Genomic DNA, 24,722 nt, shown 5'->3' with positions numbered 1-24,722 from the left:
ATTGATTCGAATCATGACTTACAGTGTTATGTTGATATCACAAAGAGGTGATATTGATTTTAAAGGATCAACACCACTATGGTGCTATATTCGAAAAAACAATACTACCACAATGTACTGTTGATATCACAAAACGATGGTATTGTTTTACAATAATTAACACTACTGTGATGTTGTTATTCGAAGAATAAAACCACAGTGTTATATTGATATCACAACAACGTGGTGTTGAATTTCAACGATCAACACTATTGTAGTATTGGTATTCAAAGATCAGCATCATAGTATTTTGTTGATATCACAAAAGGATGATGTTGATTTCTAAGGATCAGCACCACTATGATTTTGTTATGAGAAAAATAAAATCACAATGTAATGTTGATATCACAAAGTGATGGTGTTAGTTTCCAAGGATCAACACCACTTTGGTGATGTTATTTGAAGAACATAACCACGATGGTATGAGTTTCAAAAATCAGAACCTATATAGTGTTGTTGTTTAAATATCAGAATCATAGTGGTGTTGATGGTGAGAAATTAACATCAATGTGCTGATATTTTGAAGAAATCAACATCAAATTAATTTGTTAACATAAAACTGAAAGGCAAACAAGTGTCATTTGAAAAATATCAAATTAGGATGCGTCCTATGATCATTACTTAACTTCGATCATAGTGCGTTGTCTGATAAAAAACCGATTTTATTGACAAACTTCAATCGATTCCATTTGTTTCAAAAAAAAAATTTAATTAATTCAATTTTAATTAATTGAGTTCGATTCGATTTTAATCAAATGACCATGCAACCCTTTTAATGCACCGCACCTTACGGGAACAACCACTCCTTGAAGTCAAGCCTGTTGCATCATCTTCATTAGCCTTGTCCACTGGACCACCGCCCTGTTCCATCACTCCACCGTGCATCAGCTGGATTCTCATCGACACGACAGAGACACCAGCAGATGCATTGCTGGTTACTGGAGGCCCATCGCCATCAGCTCCGCTCGCTCACAAACCCATTCCCTCCCTTCCCACGGGCTGATGCGACGTGATCTCTCTCACAGAGGATGAACCTGAACCGATGGAAAGGATCGATCAGCTTCTGTTTGTTCTCTTTGACGGCCTCCTCCATCGCCCCATTAATTATATTATAAATTGCTGGCCTCGCCAGGCTGATGGAAATGGACATGTCGACCAAGGACGGCACTCTTTGGTGGGGAGGCTCGTCGAGCCCCGGCATATTGCTTGTCATCCGTTAGGTGCACTTAAAGCTGATATGGATGCTTGTTTACTCATTTTTCTAAACCCTAAAGAAAAAAAAACTAACAAATAATAATAATAAAACAAAAAAAAGGGCATGACATTCATTTATTCATGTCATATTGATAACACTGTAACCATTAAATGTGCCCATGCCCATGGGTTTATTATCATGAGTCCTACTACTCAATTGGGAATAATTTTCAGCATCAGCTCTAGACGAGTTCTTGTTCGGCCGAAAGATTCTACCACTTCCCATTTCAAGGGGTGGTTTAACAACAATTAATGCCCAAATCTTGCGCCGATGATTTGGATAACTTTGGTGCAAGATACAAAATCCACTTGCAATTTAAACAACGCCCGCACAGGGAAAATGAGAAACGTATGCAGTCCAATGTGTTTTGTACCACTTAAATACAGTGTGGGATCTAAGTGGAAAATAATATTTCCCGTATCCTTGCTGTCCAAACCTACAGCGAAGAGAGAAAAAAAAAATGCAGTTACCACTCAAGAATGAGGGGGAAAACAAAAATGACTTCTTTTGTTATGATACTTTTTTGTTTAAATCTCAAGAATGCTGGATGACACTTCTAAATTTAAAAGAACTTACATGAATCTGGTGCGTTCGAACTTCTTTATATTTTTGCGCTTTTCAAATCCAATTAGATTCTCATTGTGTTCCCTCTTTTGTATGCTTGGGAGGATGCGTGGCCAAGCACAGGGGCTTGATATTACCGTTGCAATCATTTTCCTCGACTGTAAAATCAAGCTGCTTCCCCATAGATTTGATAATTGCAGTTCTTTTGGACCTCAATCTGTATGGAGGAGACCCATTGAAGCTGTTGTCATGGTATGAATTATTTCTTCTGTCAGAAGTTATTGGACCATTTTTTGTCATTGAAGACTCAACTGGCTCTGAGCTTTCTCCGCTCCTTCCAGTAGTAGCAATAGTTGCAAAATTATCAGAAAACTTCACGCTATCTGTATGTGACAAACTTATTTCAGAAGCAAGAGTCGTCTCTGTTTCCCTTTTTGTCCTCCTGATAATAGAGGGAGTGTTCGGGAAACTTCTAGCTGCATCTTTTAATATTGATTCGATACTTTGGGTTGGTTCCTTCACCTTTGAAGAGGGAGGCGTCTGATATTCTTTTGGTGACGATACAATTGCTGAGCAGTGAAATTGCTTTTCAATGAGATCATATGATAGAGTAGAAACAGCTGAAAGGCAAACATCTTGAAGCTGAGGTGGCTTATAAAAGAGTGAACAACCATGACCAAGAGGAGATTCTTCATGTTGTGTTAGTTGAGATGCATCATTCGGTTGGCCAGTCTCCATTATGTTTTCATGATCTGCAAGCTCTTTTCCACGTTCATATCCATTGCAGATCTCAGAAACTGGAGTGTGCATGTTGGACTGGGAATTTGGATCAAGAACTTGGTTTGCCATTATAGTTGTTGAAGTATCTGCTTTAGGATTATGAGCTAATGATAGTTGCAACCAATTCTTTTGACCATCCAATCTAAATGCTTCGGAATGCAGACCAGAATCTGAGGAACTGGCTGATCCAGACAAAGCTCTAGTACCATTCTCTGTTCTGTCTCTCGGAGTTAGAAGTGTATTTCCACTACCTATGTTTGATATGTCCTTCGGGCCATCAAGAATTTCAGCTTTGGGAACTGGTGGAAGCTTACCAGTTGCCAAGAAGAAATCTGACTTTTTCTTCAATGAACTATTCCAGTGGTTCTTTATTGAATTGTCAGTTCTAAATACAAAAAGAGAAGCAAATTACAGCAAGTGAAAAAGGATGTAAATTTACAAGGTTCAACTTAAAAGAGATGTTATGTTTGTTGGAAGTCACAGTACAATCCTAACCTAGCACTACCTAAGCATAGTCAGAAACTTTGTTAGAATAACAAATATTATGGTCACTGGCTGTCATATAAGCATGCAATATCAAACAATATTTGTTACAAATAACAAGTATAATGAATTTGGGGCCACATAAGTTAAGCAAGAGTTTTTACAAGTAAAATAGTTTGCTTGGAGAGCATGACAAAATAATAAGAGAAATACTATTTTCTTGCATGAGTGGAAAGAATTCTGCTTTTGAACAACAAAGATTTACTATCGAGTGCAAAAATATTTCAGAGAATAGTCAAATACCTTCCAGGTAAGACCTTTGCAATTTCTGCCCATCTATTTCCGTACATGCAATGGGCATTCATGAGAGCAAGCTCCTCCTGTGAAGTCCATGCGTCTTTTCTTATGGTTGGATCCAAATGATTATGCCATCTAAGAAAGTTCAAAATCACGCAAGTCATACTTGAGCCATATTCAGGGAACAGAGGAAGGAGTCAGATTGATCCTGAAGGCAAGGCTTAAGTAGCTAAATTCAGATGTTTAATCCATATGGATGATGCTCTTTGGATAATATAGATTTTGGCCAAAATGGAATAGAAAGCCTAGCTGAACCATAAAATAAAGATTGTCTTCAAAATTCAACTACAAAGACACCAGATCCATAACTAGAAGCCAAGAATTGAGATTGTAAGTTCATAGATTTTTTTAGATATTTAATCCATCTGGATGATGCTCTATGGATAATATAGTTTTTTAACACAAAAGTGTAATAGAAGGCATAGCATAACCATCAAATGTAAATTCGTATTTGACATTTGCCTATAAATATACCCTAACCCATCACCAGAAGCCAAGTATTGATATAAGATATACAAAATATATATATATATATATAAGTTCTTAGATTTGTTTTTGCAGATTGAGTGAAAACAATTATCTCAACAGATGGAGCCATCTGAATGTGTCACAGACTCGTCCTTTATAAAAACATAGAATCCTGCATCTGCACGCATTATCATTGTTTTGAGGGGCTTTATGTCATAATTAGCCTGGTAGATGTCAATACATGTTATCAGGCTTCTATAAACCATAACCAACTAGTAAAAGGAGTTAACACTTAACAGTACAACTGACACACTAGCAAATTGCTTGTTTAGCTTCCAGGATACCATGAAAGTGAGCTACTTGATGATTGCGACACTAACCAACTTTTTCTAAAGCTCGAGCTAGCAAAAGGCACAACACCTTGTTATTCATGGCAATGCAAGACTCATATCATAAATACTTTAGAGAAGCATGAGGGACTTCAAAGAGCGCCTTAAAACAATCCTTAGACAAGTGGGCTAGACTTCCATAACACACCCATAACCAGTTTCCTTGGGTGAATCCATGGCAAAAGGAAGTGCTCCTGGGTAAGTAAATCCTTAGGCAGCCTAAAGTTTATCTTCCATAAGGCAAATTGTTCCACGAAATCAATATCAACAAAAAAAAAATTACAGAGAATTTCACTAACAGAAGTTGATACTAAAAGTTGCTCAATATTTTAACTAATATATTGTTTGAGCAAGTAGTCCATAAAAGAAGTTCATAAAACATGTGAGCCAGGAGTTCACCAATATCATAAGCATAATTCAGGAGTGATATGATGAAACTGCATTTTCCCAACAAGGGCATATTTAAAAATATATCATTTCAATGCTTATAGAACTATAAATTTACCTCTCCCTACATTGTTTCCCAATTCGTCCAGGAAGACTCTTTGCAATGGTAGACCATTTTGATGGCCCATACTTTGCTACAAGACTAATTATTTGCTCATCTTCCTGTAACCAAAAAGAGCAAAAAAAAAATGTCATGGAGTACTCTATTTTCTGTTCAAAGATACAACATATTAGAAGATGAAATTACCTCTTGAGTCCATGGACCTTTAATAAGTTCAGGATTGAGAACTTTTTGCCACCGATGAAGACATTGAACTTCTGTTCTATTTGGAAAAGATTCAGCTGCAAAGTAAAAGATTAACATGCAAGATCAATAATAAAGTAAACACGTAGTAATCTTAGGACTCTACTTATTTTACACATTTTTGAATTTTTTAATTAGATTAATACAAATTATTAAAAAAGAAATAACTTGGATCACCAAAGTAGAATATTGTATAGCCCCAAACCCAAGTTTGACCAACAGAGGAAAAAAAGACACCCTGTTTGGAAATATGCAAGAAAAGAGGCTTGAAAATTGAACATATTTTATTTAGGTTGATATTTCACAAATTGACAGACACACTTTGATAATTTTACCCAACTAGGACTTTCCCTACTCATTTCTTTTCCTCTTCTATCAAAGAGGATAATAATTCAAAGCCTTGCAAAAATGTGACTGAATTATATCCAGGCTATCATAACAATTGGGGAATAGGTTTTCAGAAGATTATGGTGAAGAGTGGAAATAGTACTGTGACCTCAATACCCAGACCAAAGAAGAAACTTGTGCAAGAACAACTAGATATTGGTATAGGTAAACAACAAATCATTTATTCTGTCTTTTAATTTATGAAAAAAATATCTATTACCTTCAGCACAGGGAATCTGTCTTATCATTTAAATACATGATTGTCTCCTTCAGTGAAAAAAAGACTGAATCATACTTGTTTTGTTGAAACATGATTGTTAGTTTAGTAAAAATTCAGAAGCACTAGTTCTACCTTTTTATTGAAAAGACATTAAAGGAGGTCCTTTGTAGCTAGAGAATTATACAAATAATTATAACAATTTTAACCCATGTATAAAAATTGCATATTAGTATTAAATATTTACAAACACTAGTTCTTCCTTCATTCTCATAGTTAGGTTTCAAGTTCAATTGAAGCCCCAACGAATAACCATCCATGTAACTCAAAGGGTACAAGAAATTACACAAACAGATACCATTCCTGCCTTAGATGTGTTACATAATTCTGTAACCCTTCACATCAGCTATCAACAAGAAGATACAACTAAGAACTTTATTTCTATAACATCCACCCACCACTTGCCAATGTAAGATCAGATGGAAAATTGAGATTCTTCGCTGTGTGCTTGAAATAGAAATAATATAAAAGATGCATATCTTTCTTGTAGGCAAGAGATTTTTTAAGCTTTTTCAAAACTAAAGGAAGCCGACCCAACTTAGTGGGATATGGCTTGGAGGTTGTTGTTTCAAAACTAAAGGAAAGAGCGAGTTACCCAATTTATGCATGTATATGTATAATTTTCCTTATTTCTTAAATTCCTATATAATTTTCCATGTTCTAGAGTGTCTGGTTACATTTTATAGAAATTCAGTTTTGCATTTGTCATATGCTAAAAGATCCATCTATATGATGCTTTTCAACAAACTTCATTAGGCTTGAACTAGAAGTTGGTATTGCTAGTGATACTAAATGAGATAAGAAAAAGGAGTCAGTCTTTATATTCTTTTACATCGCTCCGTTCATTTGTCCAGTTGCTACCCTATTTCACTGTCCCATTTTGTGATAGTTGCCATCTTCAGAAGCTTACATTTCCCTACTATTCAAAGTTAATTCATAATATGCAAAGAAATGTGAAAGCAAATCGAATAGATCTTTTGAAGAAAACATAGGAACAACTGAATAAGTAGGATGAATCATCTTAGTGTATCATTCATAATAGAATAAGCAAGAAGAACATAGCATGCCCTACCTATTTTTTTCCAACACCTTCCTTTGTAGACTTCAACAGCTCTCCTTAATGTCTCATCCTATGACGTATAAAGTAGTAGTCAGCAGCTCAGCAGGATGAAATAGAAATAGCATGGAGAATATCCGAAAGAATTATATTTGTTATAATGCAAAATACTTTGCCTAAAGTTGAGAAGACATCCTAGAAAACATTAAGAAATCACTAAACAAATTGATGGAGTTCTCGGCTTCTTTAGTATGCAAGTCAGAATAAATGGAAACTTTGCCCTCCCAAGCTCATTATTTTTAGGTCAAATCTTTTTTCAGCTTTAGTAAAATATTAGGGGGAGTTAAGGAAGATTACTATGAAGCTAGATATTATTATCTCAAAGTGAACAGGCTAAAGATTTGACTGGGTGAGCACTAAACATAAGTTGTTAGGAAAGGATCAACTGATGATAAATGATATTTATCAGTAAAACCATTAAAAGACATTGAAGTAGTAGCAAAATCACTGAAGAATCCATTCAATTGGAATGATGATAATGCCAATGTTGGAGCATAGTAGACGTTGTGGAACTTAGTACCATGGAAATGCTTAAGAGCAAATCAGATGAAAAATATAAGTTATTTATCTCAAATTAGAGATATCTAAGAACAAAAAAGATGGCAATTTTAAGTATTTAGTTGAAAATGCTAGATGGACTATGTACTGACCTAAAAAAAAGTTAAGACTAATCAAAAGCCAGTTACCTCTTGTGGTGTCCAGCCACCCTTAGCTCGCCTTATTGGACCACTAGTTCTCCTACATTAATAGAGGAGGGGGAAAAACTAAAAGTCAGTACACAACACTAACCAAAAAAGTACTCATAACTAGTGAAACAAGGAATATGAACAAAATTCTTCGAGATTCAGTCACCAATAAAAGACTACTACAGAAAACAAGTTATTTAATGTAAGAAAAGTATTTTAAACCAAAAAAGAAAATTTTCAGAAAAATCCACTACTATTGCAGAAACCTAATTAATAGGTCACTGGATGCAATCATCTATGGAAACTTCAACTTGTATGCCTCCTTTCCCACAAAGACTAAATGGTAATCAAGAACTTAAACTCTAGAGGCAAACCATATTGATTCTATTGTTCTGCAATTAGATGTTTTCTTGAAAGAGTACTTTGCAAAATGCTACAATAGCTTATGAAAGTCACCACGAGATGCATCTGGCAAGAAAACCAATCATGGATTCAAATACGCAACAATCTCTTGGGAGTTTACCTTTCTGCAAATATCTCCTTCCATAGCCCTCCTGTTCTCTGGAGCTCAACCCCTCATCAAGCTCCAGATGAACAGTCATTCTATCTCTTGGCTCTCATCTCCAAAGATGATGAGTAAGGTGATTAACACTAAGACCCTATGTAATGAATTCTTAAACCTAAGCCACCTCTTAATCCTAGTTAAACTCAAGCTTTCATTCTGGTATAAATAACACAAGATCTCTGATCGGCTCATTAGAGAAGCACACAAAGCCAGGACCTTTAGCTGACAGAAAGGGCATAACTTTGATTTATCAGTAACCTGTCTGATTCCTTTTCTTGTTGATTGTTTAGGTGTAAATATCACCAACATAATATTATTTAAATCTCTTCGTGCAGCAGGCTTATATCGAACCATATTGCATTGTTGTTAAGTTTTCCTGAGCATATTTACTTATCATCTAGATGTGTTGGAGGAGAATAATCTCGGTTACACACAAGGTATTTGACTTGTTGCTTCTTCCATAAAAAAATAAAGATTCTAGGCTTCACTGTGGAGGTGATTTTGCATTCTAAGACCACCTATTTTATCTACTAAGGGCATTTCTAAGGAGCAAATTTGAGCGTCCACCTTATTGGGATTGATCTTTTCACTGTTCTTTCAGTAGCATCAGGAAAAACAAGTGGTGATAAAGCAGACTTGACTCGATCCCTACAGTAAGAACTCATGCATATAGGCTAACAAAAAATCAAACTTAACACCGATTAGTTAACTCAGACAAAGATTCTCTGCATCTTATAGAAATTGAACAGTCAAAACTATAGAAAAAAAATATACAGATTGCAATATTTCAAGTAAATTAAACTGTAAAAACTCAACAGGAAACCAATGGTTAGTAGTAAGATTGCATACTAAGCATCTAAATCATAATACAACAAACTAAGCAGTACCTATTGGATGGGGAAGACCTTGAGGAGCTACAAACAGAAGGAGACATCCCAGAAAACCCATAACTTCCTTCGGACATGGACGAGCTCGAAGCAGCCCCCGGTTGCTTGTTCTCTACACAACTCTGCTCAATCTTCATTACTCCGACAGCCATGGCGCCACCATCTCCCATGCAAGCGGCAACCAGGTTCTAAACCCTACAACGCCAGATCAAATCGTCACATCAAACCCAACTCCAACGGGCGAACGTAAACGCCGCTATGTTTGGAACCGGAACCAAAAACTACTGCACGAGGCTCAAACAGCAAGAGGGGGAAAAAAACAGAAGCAAACCAGAACGGATGGCAAATCCCCAGAAAAGGATCGATCCGAACAGGTTCAGAAGGGATCCAGAAGCTGAGATCTAAATTCTAAAACAAATTCAGGACGAAAAAAATTAGAGATCCCTCTATCAGGACCACGAAAGGATCCAGAGGGCTTCAGATATCGAGTACCTCGAGAGCACGAAGGCCCGAACCCGGAGATCGGACTGGAAACCCTCGAATCGAAGCAACGCTCTCGCGGGAAGCTCGCGTTCCGCCGGAGAGTTCAAAAGGAAACCCCTTCGCCTTCGCCCGTTGAAGCAAAAGGGAACTTGCTCGATATCGGACGGGTAAAGGAAGGCGGCGTGACGGCGACGTGACGGAAGCGTTAGCGGTGCGCGTTGGAGAGGGGGCAGATGCGGCAACGGTTGTTGACGGGCGGCGTCGTTACCGTTGCGAGAGCACGAGAGAGTTTGAACCTTAAACGGCCCTTTCTATCAGTTAATGGAATGGTAGGGTTTGGGCGGTTGCGGACCGTCCGATTTGGCGAGAGGGCGTCGATGGGTGTTACTTTGTAGGGAGGTTGTAAATTGAAGAATTAGGGATGTTTTATTAATTATTATAACGGCATATAATTTCATTTAACGTACTTTTTTTTTCATTCTTAAAATAAGAATCTTATTAGATCTTCATCCCTAAATGCATTAAATTCTCAACTCGTTTTGATACCCGATGGGACCGCTTAGGTCTGTCAGCCAATCAACGTACAGACATCCCAAGAGAAAACATTCTCTGTGGGCTTCGTTCGGATGAACTCTTTCGAAAGAAACCCACTCCAATGCTCGTCCAAAGAAACCCACTAAGACATTTATGGAAGAATCTTGACTGAGTTGTTTTCTTCGACCTCAATCTCTGACCATCTTGATAACTATGATCGTCGTATCTCTTTCAACTCCAATGAAAATTATGACCGATATGGTCTTCTTCTTCTTCTACCTTTTGAGTCTCTCTATGTCTTATGGTCTTTATGTTAACACTCAAATCAAAATGTATTTTGAAAAAAATAAATACGTCCTTTGATAAATACAAATTCAGACACTTTTAGGTACATATTGATAAATTATCGATATATTATATTATTAACCCAACTTTCATTTCAATTCATCTTCCTAATGAAGGGAATAATTAAATCAAACTTGATCTCATCGAATCGAGCATTAGACTTATCAAATATGCTTATGAATATGCTTATAAGATTGAACCGATTAATCTATTTAGGTGTAGGTGTGTACTAGAAGATTGAACCGATTTGTTTAATTTTTAAAATAAAATTCAGTAAATTTAAGGACATTTATAATAAAATACTTAATAGAAAATTACAAGACACCTTTTATTATCATTATTATTAGCACCACTTTAAAAATATTAAAATAATATTTTACCTATAAATTTTTATTCAAAATACATCTTTAAGTCGAAACGACTCCAAAAGTAAGTAGAGTTGTTTGAGTAAAAACAGCTCCAAAATAAAACGCAGATATATTTTATTATCAATAGATTGATAATATATATATATATATATATATATATCCGAATTGATAGAATAAATAATAAATTAAAATAGGACTAAAATGATTAAACATATTTAGAAATTCTTAAATATACAAAATTCTTCTCTAAATTTCAAAAATGAGTCCTCCGACTAAAGTCCAAAGCTCACCTTTCCTGTCTCTTCGTCTAAAAAAAATGATAAATTTTAGTCAGTCGTATTGACTCAATCACTGGGGTGATCGATCCGGTCCCACGGAAGTTTCCTAACGACCATCAGGATAAATCGGGAAGCGCACACAATGGCCAATCCAGATGCCCAGCATCATTTGATTGCGATCCTCATTTAAAGAAAAATTTCTACAAATACGCCATAGCTGGGGATCGAATCACGGATTCCTAAGTGACAATTTGAATGTCCTATCATTGCACCATAGCCTCGAGACTTCCTGTCTCTTCTTCTAGCTTACTCTGCATCCTGCTCACCTTTCCGATCTCTTCTTCTAGCTTACTCTCATTTATTTATTTTTAGTTTATCAGTCTTTCCGTTTCCTTCCTCAGCTTCACTTGTCACTTCACTTGGGATATATTATATATTTCCACGGTAGAGCGTGTTGAAAATGTCTTGCCGCCTATTTTAAGTTGTCGTCGACGACTCGACGCGGATGTTGGCTTGTAGAACTGGAAAAGCTGCGACCTTCTTCTCCGCAATTGCATTGCTCTTTCTTGGAAATTCCGGGATCAGTCAAGTCAACCAAGTCTACTTAAGAGAGGCAACTCCACTTCCTCCTCCGTAGCCGCTAATTCATCGATTTTGATCCGATCCTGCTCAGCCTTTGCGTAATGTCTCAGCCGCCGGCGGTCAGCATAGAGATGAACGGACTCGACAAAAGCACACCGGCGACAGAACCATCACACGAGCAGCAGCAGCAGCAGCAACTACAACAAGAGCAGAGGCATTTCGCCGGCTGGGAGAGAAACGATTGCAACGTCCTCCTCGTCGTGGCCACGCTCATCACAGCTCTCACCTACCAAATGGGCACCAACCTCCCCGGAGGCTACTACCAGGACGGAGACCACGCCGGCGACTCCATCCTGCGCGACAAGCACCGCCGCCGTTACTGGCTCTTCATGGCCGCCAGCTGGGCTGGGTTCGGAAACTCCATGCTCATGACGCTGGCGTTGCTCACCGGAGTCCGCGTGGAGTCGCGCCTCATCCGGTGGCCCTTCGCAGTTGCCTACTCCAGCCTCGTCCTCGCCTTCATCTCGTCGCAGCCCAAGACCAGTCTCATCTTCGACATCCTCCTCTGGGTGTTCGTCCTCTTCATCTTGTGGGCCGCCATCAGTTTCAAACGGTTGGAAGTCACCGATCGAGCGGCGCCGGCTCCGCTGAAGGACTTCGTCCGCCGCCTTTTCCGCTGTTAATCTCTTTGTTTCCAGTTCATCATTGGCCAATCAATTATCACGAGCTTGTTTGCTGTTTGATTCCGTTTCCCCAAAAGAGTAGCTAGCATGGAGTCTTTTTTCCATAGAAAATCATAGATCGATAGAAAAAAACACATTGCAAATTGCCTTGCATTTGGCATGCATCTGAACTGCTAAATGATCAATCTTCATCTTGAAATTGTTCATCTAATTTTTCAATGAGATTTTGCAATAAATCTTTTGCATTCAGGGCTTTACCATTAGCCATGAATTTTCTCATCTGCTCAGTAATATTTCTGCTAGAATCAAGCAATGCTTCAAAGCTTTCTTTGTTTCAAGAACATGTGGAAGAAGGGAGTCAAGAAAGTTTCCATTCTCAATTTACAGTATGAGAAATCAAGCAGATGATGAACTTACGAGCTCACCACTCGAGGGAATGAAGCTCCAATTGATAGCAAAATCAAAACACAAAACAAAGAAGTTTGCAAAATGCCTCTTAAAGTTGGAACCAATCCTATCGTCTGACCGGTAAGAGAAACTTTGATAACCCTAGCCAAATTCAAACAAGGATGAGAATTGGGAGAGGGAATAGGTTACCTCAGTGCATTAGACTCGTTTGATTATGTCAATCGAAATTTCTGAGCAAGGCATTTTCTCCAATAAAATCAATATCTTATTCTAAGAAGGAGAAGGCGTGTTTGAGGCTTTTCGGGAAGAGCTCGGCTTCTTTCTGTGCGTACAGATCAAGCATGGCGACGAAGTAGATACGGTTATGAGTCGATGGCATCGTCCTCGTACTCCCACAACCCCACGGCCCGGATGACGCAGGTCGAGCCGCCAACGACCAAGGCGGCGAGTGGCAGCACCTACAGGTCCATTGTCGACTGCCGCACCGCAGGGAAGCAGATCACCTCCCGCGCCGGCCCCTCCATCGGCACCCTCACGGCAGGGGCTGGCCGGGCGGGCATGACTGCCTGGACGAATGCCAGCAATGGGGCGAAGGACGCGACGGCGACCATGGCGTTGAGGGGGGAAGCCCATTCAGAGAAATAATTCATTTTGAAGTGGAGGCACACTAAAATTTTGTTAAGAAAAATAACAGCAAACACACATTCTTCTTGCAGAAACCAACACGGATAAAAGATGAAACTGGAACTGAAACTCAATCACACATTCAGCATTGCTTCAGAAGAAGATTCAGAAAGATCTTGAACACTTAATTCAACAATTAAGATGTAAACTCAGATGGTTTTGCAAAAATAGTACATAAGACATTGAAGCAAATCAATCAGACTCATCAGAAAAATGGAAGTAGGGAAGCCAAAAATGGATCTAGTAGAAGAAGCCGAGTACTTTGCCACCGGCATTCTTTCTTCTTGCCTCTTCATGATCCATGATTCCGGCAGATGTTGTCAACACAATGTAACCGAACTGCGTAATTCAGTAAAGAAAAATAGACCAGTTTAGTATCATCCAACATTAATGAGAACAAATGAAAAGGAATATAGAAACAAAAAACAAAACATTCTAGCAAATTTACCTGACGAGATGGAAGCAGTCTGGCAGTCCAAGACTCTATCTCTTTGACACCCACATCGAAGCGGGGACTGATAACACCACACTTATTCAACCTGCCATTCAACTCGACAACTATTTTACCAGCACGGTGGTCATCCACGTACTCAAACTCACCAATGTAACCTGCAAACCCACAACCATAAAACTCATCAAAATGAAATGGCTGCGGCAACAGAACAAAGATGTTGTCAAAAGCACAAACCATGTTTCTGCATGACAAGGAGAAACTTGATTATCACTTTTGAGGAAGGTCTAATCATGACCTGCCTTTTTCCGCGCTTCTCAGCATTGTACATGCTCTTGAGAGCATCATTCAGTACACTGACTCTCACCATCCTGATCAAGTCTGCGGAAACAAGAAAGAATCAAATTTATATGAAGATTTATCTACAAATTGTAATCACGAATCAAGTGTTGACCATATGCTATAACTTAAGAATAGGTCAAGTGTTAAGGTGTTCAAATCTAAACAACGTAAATTATAAGTTGTTCCAAAAGTAATCTGCAATGTAGATCAAAACCTCCTACATATATTTCTAATCCAAACATAATCACAGAAAGAATCAGCTGATTCATGGTTAGACCCAAGCCAGCGAAGGCTTGGAGAATCATCCAAAAAAAGGAGCTCTAACAACATTATTGCTTGAAGATCCAGGTTTATATGGACAAACTATACTAGAATAAACCAAATAGGTAATATTCAATTAAATCAAGGTCAATTTTTCATGTTTTTCTTCAATTAAACGAAAAAACTTTCAGCCATTGTTTGCCTAGTTTAGATTGTGTTCAGCGAACGAAATACAGGGAATTACAATTTGTAGATTGAATGAATTACAACCATATAATTTTTAAGCTTTTACAGATAAATAGTGAAACTTTTCGCTATACTAAAAAAAAATTGCACTTTTTACCACATAGTTTGAAATTTGAATTAAAAAAGCAGGCATTGTTGAGAGAACGAGGACTTGGCCAAGGCTTTAGTTATCAACATACTACAGAAGCTTCAGAAATCCAGTATACAAATCGAAGAACTATATTCCGCAGGCGAACGAAAACCTTGATCGACGCTAAAAGCAGAATATAAAGCATACACAAAGATATGGAGATCAAACAACAACCGAAAGCTATTCCACAAACATTAAAACACCGGATCGATCTACAAGCAAAGATCCTTCACATCGACAGAAGAAAATTTTGAGCACAGCAGAAGACAAAGACCACACCTTGTTATAGGATGAAGTCGCCGACGGGAGCACGGCGCAAAACCCTAGACGAAGATGGAATCAAACGAGAGGCGTGAGCTTGGGTTGGCGTTTTCTATATATAGGGATTACTAATGCCCTAGAATTCATATATGGGCCGGACAGGACCAGGTCGGCCCGATCCATTCATTTGACTGCTCAAAATGGACCGGAACATTATGCACGTGCGATGCTATAAAACCCTAACTCCTCGCCGGAATCCATACTGTTATCGAGGCTGATGGCTTCCAATCCGAACAAGGCCCCCGCCGCCGGCGGCGCCGCCTAGGATGAAGTGGCCGTCAACCCCTCCTCGCACGATCCATCTCAAGGGAATAAGCAATGGATATCATGAGTGAGTTTTTCTTCGAAATACTTGCTTTTACAATTAAGGGCAAGAAAGGAAGTGCTTCGATATCGGAATTGTATTTAGTATAGTGAGTCTGTGTGGAAGAAAAAGGCCTATGCTTGCGATGCATAAATACTATAGTTAAGAACGCAACCTTAAATTAACGAGTAAAGCAACCAAGGAAAACTCCGAATCAAGTGCTCTGTTGACCTTTCCCATTAACATTGAAATGGTCTATCAATAGTTGTTCGACAAAAGCAGTGCCGCCTATTGTATCGTTAGGTGTGAGAGGATCAAATTAAATCCACATGAGTGTTCCAATTTTACACTAGGACAGTGTGCTTCAGCCTACCTCCATTTCTGTTTCTCTAAATTTGTCAAATTAGTCTAGTATAATATCGTCATCAATAATTAAGAGAATTGATATTTATATCGTACAACACCAACATTAGGCATGTTGTGTTGCACATGTTGAGCGCACAAAGAGAACATCAGTCATGAGTTCTCAAGTTGTAAATTTAATTATAATGAGTTTACTATTTTAAACATGGCAATTCTTTTTTCCCCCCCAATATTTGATACTTGTCTTTCATTATCAAATGATTAAACACAGATACTTTAGCAGAACACACTGGAAACGAACCTAAAGCAAATAGATTGTCTTTTATATGGAATGATGTAATGGCTGTGAGGAATTTTGTTTTAGCTGGACGCAGATACAAGGTGGAAAATGAGGGCGAAGTCTTATTCTAGAGTGATAGGTGATCAAGGGAAGGCTCCTTTGCTATGAATTGGAAGATCTCTTTAAACACAACATGACCAAGAGGATCAATGTCTCTAGTATAGAGAAAGGGGTGTGGGATTGTTTGGAGAGATCAAGGTCAGAGTTGCTGTGGATTGAAATTAATACTAGAGATCAAGGAGTCAGAGTTGCTGTGGATTGAAATTAATAGTAGAGATCAAGGAGCCAGAAATGTTGAAGGATTATTCATCAAACTTCTAACATATGCTAGATACATGCCATTTTGGTTGTCTGAAAGAGGATATTTAAACAGTTGAGGTCACAAAAAGAAAATATTGAGAACTATATGTGGGAAAGGAATTGATGTATATGTGAAGGTGGAGATGTTGATAGTGGTGCTAATGGAGGAGGATATTCTGAGGTTGGATGCTGAGGATCCATTTGAAAGCCAAGTGTTACAAAGATAATTAATGAGAATTGCAGAAACTTCTCGCTCAGAGGAGTCCTCAAGACTAGACAACCTCTTTATGTTTAGATTTTTCAGTTAGTCAGGAGGCTTAGCTGCTAATATAATGTGGTTGTCTAACTATTTCAGATGTTTTTATCGCTGTGAAACTTTGTGTTAAACTGTGTCATGTAGTAGTATGGTAGTTTAATGTAGTAGTTGTAGCTGTAGAGGGTTAAGAGGGTATGCAGTCTCTACATTGGTAGGCAACTAGTCTGGTAAGCAATTTGTGTAGCGTCTCTCTTGTTATTTCCAAGGACCATTCGATCAAGACATGAAAAACTCTTAGAATATAAATGTATATATATGTCTCTTTCTTAACAAATAAGTAGTGAGCTAATCAACTTTTAAGAGTAACAGTTTAACTTAAGAGAAAACAGTTATATCCTTTATGTTAGGACTTAAGCTGCTTGTTAATCCTCTATTACTTTAGAAGTTTGGATTGCTTAGATAACTATTATTACCACATCGGCTATGGTCATATACACTTAGTTCATCCTGTTTAGTTGTGAAAATTAGAAGCTGATGTTATATTTGTTCAAGACCTATTTTCAGAATATATTTAGCTATATACTGCCTTTTTCATAGTTCAAGGACCATATTATCTGCTGGATCTTGTTCTTTGTTTGTGCTAAATTGCTGCATCCTTTTATTTTTTATCTATTGAAAGCAGCAGCCGACGATGAAATCAACAAAATTTATGACGTTTTCATGATCAACTGATTTCAGGTACAAAGGCATGATCTGATTAATCTTCAAAGTAGATGACAAAATTCAGTGGCACAAAGAACGTCTTTAAGCAAGCAAACATTCAACAAAAAGGTTTCAAAGTCTAAGCTGTGATGACATACTTCCTCAGCGTGAAGCATCTCACATTCTATCTTCGAAGACTCCTGCAAAGCGTCAATAAAGAACAGTTGAACAAGCAGAAGAAGGCAAAAATAAATGCCAGTCATCGTTCTCAAGACTCGAATGCTTCCATCCAAGGCATCAAATTGTTGTGGATTTGAGCATGAGATATGAACACTGTTTGACCAAATGGAAATATAGTTTAGCAGTGGGCATAACATAATACGTTGGAAAGACAGCAACAAAACTACATGGATGAGCGAGAAGGAAACAATGAATGATACATGGGAAATCAAACTAGAAAACTCTCATTCTTCACCAGCTGCTCCTGAACACATCTCCAACAGCTGATTCAAACTACTCTGGCACTAAAGCAGCTGTTCTGGTGTCACTGCACTACCTCTCAAATGGACTCCAAACACACTCATTGATGATTCATCTGAGACTGATATGACATGGTGCCGTGTCACCATCGAATAGGGTGACAATTGGTTCCAGGTTGACAAGAACAATGATGGGGGAGCTGCAAGACTGTGCGGCCGAAGAGTAGTCAAGAGTCAGCAGTGCAGCAGTCTGCTTGCGGACTGCACTAGGAGCTGAAGACAGACACTGGAGTTGAATTGAAGCAACGAGGTGGATTCTGTGAGGGGTCGACTTGAGGATGTTGAAATTTGTACAAATTGACTAAAATATGTCTCCATATTTAGCAAATGCTCCACAGCATCTCATGAAGTGGGCTGCTCTGCTTCTTTTGAGTTCAATCATGTCAATTATTTTAAAGACGCATTTGCATAGTTTAGGATTTATTTGTCTCCACCTCAAATAATTTTTCTCACCAGTTTTTGTTGTCAAGCTTGAATCTTTTCTTCAGTGGGTGTGTCCACTATGAAACATTTGCTGCTTTTGAACAAGTGGAGCTCTACTGTTATTACAATTGCCGTGGTCTTGGCTTTGTGTTCATTTAATAGATTTTTCCTTGGCTTCTAAGAACACTCAGACAGTTATAAACAAGTGGTTGTCTTTTTAGATAGTTTATTTTTATGCGAACGATTATCTACAAATTTTGTAGGAATTCTTTATTAATTAAGCAGTTTAACTAGGGGAGAAAAGTTCTTTTCATTAATATTCTTTCTGAAGATAATTGTATTCATGAATCTTTGTTTGCTTAAAACCATTTGGAGTTAGATTTTGAAGAGTCGAGAATGATTAATTTTGTGCAGAACTGAAGGTGCAAATCGATGTCAAGAATCTGGATGATCAACATTCATTGAGCTCGAAGATGATCTTTTGACTTTTTTTCGTACATGAAAACATCAAAAACAAAAGTCAAACTGCATCATCTCTGTTTTCTTGCTCTGTTCGCAGTCCAGAGCAATCTTGGAAACGGAGAGGAGGTAGAAGCCCACATTGCCCGCGCTCTTCCTGGCCGCCTCCGAGTCAACTGCCAGCTGGCTCTCCTTGCAGTGGGCAATCGCTCCTTGGATCGAGTTCTCCACGTCGGAGCTCACGCTGCTGCTCCTCTTCAGTGTCGACTTCCCGCCCGAGTTGGCGGCGCTCGAGAAGGACAACGACTTTGTCGCAGAAGCGGAGGAGGAGGAAACAGAGGACTTGTTCAAGTGCTCGTCGTCCGCCAAGATCTCATTTTGATCGCGTTTCATGCTCTTTGAAGTCTTCAAGTCCTCGTCGGAGGATCTGGATTTGTGGAAAAAGGACCTCAAGTAGGATTTCGGACCTTTGATCTTGAGGTTGAGGAGCTTCTTGGCCCATGATTTCTTAGGAAGCGAGTGGGAATGAAAATGAGCGCCGCTAGCGTTGCAGGAGTTGTAGGCGGTTCCTTCATCGTTGGCGGCTTCGGCGGCGTCGGCGGAGGGTGGTTTGTCCAGAAGCTGCTCGACCATTTGCAGGCGCGGGGGGAGGTGGAGAGGGAGAAGCTTCCCCTTGTAGAAGAGTTCATCGGCCGGAGAGAGCAAGGCTGGGTCGTCATCAGTGGTCATGTGAAATTCGAACTCCTCCGACCGGGGAGAATATCCGGCGAAGTCCATGCCAATGAAATCTTCTTCCGCCATGGACGAGCTCCGCTAAGAAGGCTGTGCTTTTATAGCAGCAGCATCATGAAGGCAATCTTTTCATTTCACCCCTTGATACTTCTCCTATTTTAACATGCCCTGGTAAGTAACATTATTTTGATAATTAGTCTGTCTAGTGTCTTCACATCATCCTCTATCTTATTTATACTGTTTGTCTCTGGGGCAATGGTGCAACGGTAGGATATCCGAGTTATGACCTAGGGACTCGCGGTTCGATCTCCAGCTACGGCGTATTTGTAGGAATTTTCCTCCAAATGAGGAACGCAATCAAAGGATGCTGGGCATCTGGATTGGCCGCCGTATGCGCTTCCCGATTTACCCTGGTGATCGGTGGGAAATTTCCGTGGGACCGGGATTTTTTTTTATTTATACTGTTTGTTTTTTAAAAATATTTTATTTTAGTTTATGAATGCAATTAAATAGGAAACCACACAATTAAGTACAACACTGATGATTTAATATGCTCACATAGGTCAAGTTTCATGCTTTTGGGGGCCTTGAAGATATGTTCTTTCATACAACTTGAAATATAAAACAAATTAGAAGCTAAACAAGTTTAAGGTTTGTTTAATTGGTAGTTGTTGATGCACCAAATGCAGATATTGACAGGACATCGTTGACCAATTTTGATCCATGTTTAAGTTATTAAGTTAATATTATTAGGACTAAAGAGTAGCCATTATCGATAAATTGTAATATAAACTTGCTAATCAGTATGAACACTTTGAATGAAGACAAGAGGCTACTTATTTTTATATCTAATGAATGATCGTGCATTGACTGCACGTTTAGAACTGGTTTTTATGATAAATAAAAGAACTAAAGTTCTGCTAGAGAATTCGGGAAGTCATATGTTTTTTTTTATTCAAAGTTTTTAAAAAAAAAAGGTAAACCAAGGAGTATTGCTTAGTTGTTAATTGTTATCTGCAGTTGGGATGTCTTGAACCTTCATTGTTTAAACTATTTTGGAGAATAAACTAAGTTTTAGGCATAAACTAATTTGTTAGTAATCTTGAACCTTCAAACTTAAAATTTTTAACCATTACGAGATCATCCTTCATTATTGAGACATTTGCACTACAAATTTCAGCAATAGAAGAGTCTAACATTACCTTGGCATATTGAGTGATGTTAGAAATTTAATTATTTGATAAAATTTTATTTATAATGCTTATGATATGAAGAATAAAAGAATTGCAATTCTTTGTCTTCAAATTTTTACTTGAAAGACGTGTTTAAAGATTTAAAATCGAGCAAATATGAAGGCTGATAGACTTTCCAAAAGCCTCATAATTTGGATAAACATCATCTAAAAAAAATATAGATGTCATCAAGAAGTGCTTAGAGGTTTAAGATCTAGAGGGCATTGCTTGGATTTAGTGGTTTATAATTTAAGGCACTACTTCATGTCCATAATCAACAACTTGGATTCCTATTGCTGTCCTTGTTTGGATAATTGCTCGCTCCCATCCCTCAATGATATTTGAAATTTTATAATGTAATTTATCAGTGCTTTCACTTGCCCCTGTGAATTCAGCTTTCAGCCTCTTCTTCACATACGTTCTGACCAACCATAATCTATAATTTTGAAAAACAATTATATAGTGATGTGTTCTCTTATCAGGCGATCTCACCTATTGGGATAAAAGTTGGTTGTTGTTCCTCTCTTATTACAACATCAATAACAATCCAGGTTTTATCCCACTAAGCGGGATCAACTATATGTATCCTCCTACAACATTGGACTCAATACTCTACTATATCTCCATCTATATTTAAATGAATTATATCATGTTTTATCATTGTCAATCAAATCTTCATAATCTTCCTTTTCATGATTAATGTGCGATCTATTGAAATTTTCTCTCAATAAGCGCAACCCTACTTTTTCTCTAATATTCTCATTTCGTATTATATCCATCATCATATGTACACATCCATCTTTTGGCTCTCATTTTCTATTTGTGTGCTCACTTCATAGTTCAATATTCAGTTCTATTTAACATAGCAAATCTAATCGTCGTTTTGTAAAACTTCTCTTTAAACTTTAGAAGTACATTACAATCACAAATAACACATGATGTGCTCTCTCATTATATGTTGGAAAACAATTTTGTTTATTTGTAATCATATTGCCTATACCCAAGCTTCTCTCCATGTTAGCTCAGTTTCCTTGAAAATTTTCAACATCCCCTTGCATAAAACTTATGTGTGCATTCCTCCAAATCTACTCCCAAGCTATTAGCCAAGCAATGCCAACCTATTTCTGAAAATTTACCTTGTCTAAATGTGAGGAAGCAAATCTTAGAGCTCCATTTCTATTGCTTCTTATCAGAATTCTATGAAGAATATCTGAAAAGATATTAAAAATTAAGGGAGTCTCAAGCCCTTCCTGTTTCTGATCCAAGTTCCAGGAGCTTCATTTACTAGGACACATACTATGAGATGTAGTTACAATTTGGTCGAGGATTCCCAATTTACATTGCTATTAAAAGTGTTTTTTTCTTTCAGTCTACTGATTAGTGCAATTTCAATTATCTTTTTGTGACACTAATTCCAGTCTTTGGCACCTTTGTTTTTCATGAATGCAAACTGATACTTACAATTGAGCTGATGTAGCTTTGTGATCTATTTTAAAGGGCTCTGGACCTCAGTTTAATGCTAATGGTTTCAAGAGTAATCGGCCTGAAGTCACTTAGTAAGTTAGCCTTCTTCCTTTTGGGGGATCAAAGTGATGCATATGTAGTTTAATCTGTGATTTTCTTGGTTTCCTTGGTAGAAACTCTGGAATAACTGCCATATATTTGTTGGAGAATCTTTGTTTTCTCTATTGCTATTAGTTTAATTACAGTATTAACTATTTAAGTGTTCCAAATCTTTGTTTTCTCTATTGCTATTAGTTTAATTACAGTATTAACTATTTAAGTGTTCCAATGTCATAGATCTGAAAACTTAAAGATTCCCAACAGCTGCTTATATTGATTTGAAAACACATTAACTATTCCATTCATGCTCCTTGATGTAGCTATTTTGTGATAGTATGTTGTTTTCAAGCTTTTCTTCCTGCTTTTATCGGCAATTGGTGTTTCTTCCTCAATTGTTGATTTGAGGTCTGCGGCCAGCCTAACAACATAAACATAGTTTCTGCAAAAGTATCGATCACATTCTGGTAAACCCTGATAAAAGCATACATTAGAACATGGCACTAGGACACTTGCTCTGTCCACAAAGATCTGCACATGCATTTCTGCTCAAGAATTTGCAGGTAACATCCAATTCTTTGTATTAACACAAATCACAAAATCTTATCTAGTTTCGGAGTATCACCTCACAATAATTGCCTTCCCACTCGGTTCTAGTGGCTTTACTATGCCATGAGTTGACCTTATGATAAAGTTCTACCAAGTGTAAAGCTGAAGACCAGATCTAGAAAGAGGATTACAGCATAGCCTAATCTTCTCCATTACTTGCCAGGAGGAACTATCTTATTCCTGTCTATTCTTGAACTCAATCAGTCAAGTCCCTTTCATGTCTAAGTGAGTTGTTTATATGTTTCCCTCTCTATCTCTATGATTGCTTAACCATGCCTTGAACTTTTGCATGTGAAGAGTCAACATGCCTTTGCAAATTGTGGTATGAAGATATGCTGCTGGCGTTTATCATGTTGGGTTGGCCATGGCCCCTTCAAGTTTGTTTGCTGTAGCTGCTGCTGTGCAATGTCAGTGGGGTGTTGCTGACTCTGTGTGGGCCTCCTGGAAGGGTTCTCTTCTGATTGGCTTCGAAGCTGCTGCTGATTCTTTCACGTGCACTGTCATGCTGTGCAATCAAAGTTTTGATTGAATTTCAATAGAGACGAATATTTTAGATTGTGCTACTATGATAATGTTTGCTTGGATCGATTTAACATTTGATGTGCATAGATCACGTTTACACAAACACGCGAGTCAATCGAACCTTAGATTTGCATCTCTTATGGGTGTACATGTAAGAGTACATATTCACATATATAAATTATGATTCAATATAAATTAATTTTATTTCATTTATATTCGATCAAATTTGATCTATATTATTTATTTTTCATTCATTTTTTTAGCAACAGTTAAATCCTTTTCGATGAAACTGCTTGAACCCTTGAAGTCAATCAAGTGGTTAACTGGTACACTTAGGTGAGGAGCGTGTGGGGTCAGGTTGAGGACAGGGACGTGGGATGGTCATGTGGAGAAATCTTTGCACCCTCTTTTTTCGTATGAGTTGACTAAGATATTTTTTGTCAAATCAAGACGACTTTAGGAAGTTGACTTTCTTCTGTTGATTAAATCTGCAGCAGGGCAATCTTTCAGTGCGGATTGCGATGCCCACTTTATCTCAGTGGAACTCCAATTCCATACAATCTGGAAGGCGGTTCCTTTCCCCCTCTCAAGTTGAATAACTTAAGTAGGCAAGTTTGTTCTTCTAGTATTGTACTACTACATCATGGTAATTAAATAGTTGATTTAAGATTTAAGATTTAAAATTTAAAATTTAGGGCTATGACAGAGACTAAACACTAGAGTTGAAGGAGAGGGATTAAGATAGGTTTATGAATAGCAATACCTTCAGATGATAAAAATAATCTAAACTATATATGATTTATTAGGTGTTTTTGTTAGCACCTCAAAGTCGGAGCCAGGACGAGGGCAGGTGGAGTCCTACAAAAACCTCTAAACACTATGAAATTAATAAAATATTTTAAATAATCATTACAGATTATGAAATTGATCATGGTTTTATAAAAAGATTATTTTGTTTTTTTTTTGTTTTCCTAAAGAGAGGGCCACAAAGGCAGCAGGTCAAGTTGAGGTGAGTGCCCTGTTAATGAAATATTTGATACAAAGACTTGTCAGCCGACTCAGCGGTCAGCAGTAACACACAGACATTAAAAACAAAACCCGACATGGTCCACACCCATTTTGCTGGGACCCAGCACGGTCAACGAACCACTGTCGTGGTTCCGATGCCCCCGCCGGGCCCACCCAGCGCCTCCTTCCTCACCCATAAATCAAGCTCCCTCCTCGGCGCAAAGCTTTCACAGGCGCAAGCACTCGAACGCC

General features: G+C 38.0%; 4 protein-coding genes across 5 annotated transcripts; 1 reads left to right on the top strand and 3 right to left on the bottom strand.

Moving 5' to 3' along the window:
- Positions 1-1,336: 1,336 nt before the first annotated feature.
- LOC141820450 (transcription factor MYB3R-3-like) lies at positions 1,337-9,611 on the bottom strand. Of its 2 annotated transcripts, XM_074707766.1 has the most exons (10): positions 9,498-9,604; positions 9,337-9,413; positions 9,006-9,200; positions 7,554-7,605; positions 6,823-6,880; positions 5,030-5,124; positions 4,841-4,944; positions 3,425-3,553; positions 1,871-3,023; positions 1,337-1,730 (listed from the first exon to the last, which is right to left on the bottom strand). In XM_074707766.1, exons 3-9 carry the CDS (start codon positions 9,173-9,175, stop codon positions 1,931-1,933), a joined length of 1,701 nt encoding a protein of 566 aa, XP_074563867.1. In that variant the 5' UTR covers positions 9,176-9,200; positions 9,337-9,413; positions 9,498-9,604; the 3' UTR covers positions 1,337-1,730; positions 1,871-1,930. The 2 variants fall into 2 exon arrangements, with proteins under 2 accessions (XP_074563867.1, XP_074563868.1); XM_074707767.1 differs by lacking the exon at positions 9,337-9,413 and having other exon boundaries at positions 9,498-9,611.
- A 2,019-nt stretch (positions 9,612-11,630) lies between these two features.
- On the top strand, positions 11,631-12,335 carry LOC141820429 (uncharacterized). Its single transcript, XM_074707739.1, has one exon. The coding sequence runs from the start codon at positions 11,697-11,699 to the stop codon at positions 12,276-12,278; it is 582 nt and encodes a 193-aa protein (XP_074563840.1). The 5' UTR covers positions 11,631-11,696; the 3' UTR covers positions 12,279-12,335.
- Positions 12,336-13,428: 1,093 nt separating this feature from the next.
- Positions 13,429-15,150, bottom strand: LOC141820417 (small ribosomal subunit protein uS8z/uS8w). The gene is made up of 4 exons (XM_074707724.1): positions 15,080-15,150; positions 14,059-14,202; positions 13,819-13,979; positions 13,429-13,709 (listed from the first exon to the last, which is right to left on the bottom strand). Exons 2-4 carry the CDS (start codon positions 14,189-14,191, stop codon positions 13,611-13,613), a joined length of 393 nt encoding a protein of 130 aa, XP_074563825.1. The 5' UTR covers positions 14,192-14,202; positions 15,080-15,150; the 3' UTR covers positions 13,429-13,610.
- A 3,705-nt stretch (positions 15,151-18,855) lies between these two features.
- On the bottom strand, positions 18,856-19,608 carry LOC141820320 (putative membrane-associated kinase regulator 4). Its single transcript, XM_074707604.1, has one exon. The coding sequence runs from the start codon at positions 19,606-19,608 to the stop codon at positions 18,856-18,858; it is 753 nt and encodes a 250-aa protein (XP_074563705.1).
- Positions 19,609-24,722: the final 5,114 nt, after the last annotated feature.

Source organism: Curcuma longa, unplaced genomic scaffold, assembly GCF_044706935.1.
Source record: "Curcuma longa cultivar G26 ecotype Majalengka, Jawa Barat unplaced genomic scaffold, ITB_CL_G26_1.1 utg3290_np1212_1714210_RagTag, whole genome shotgun sequence".
NCBI lineage: Eukaryota > Viridiplantae > Streptophyta > Magnoliopsida > Zingiberales > Zingiberaceae > Curcuma > Curcuma longa.
The sequence above is the reverse complement of the archived record's forward strand: the minus strand, read 5'-3'. Positions and strand labels throughout refer to the sequence as shown.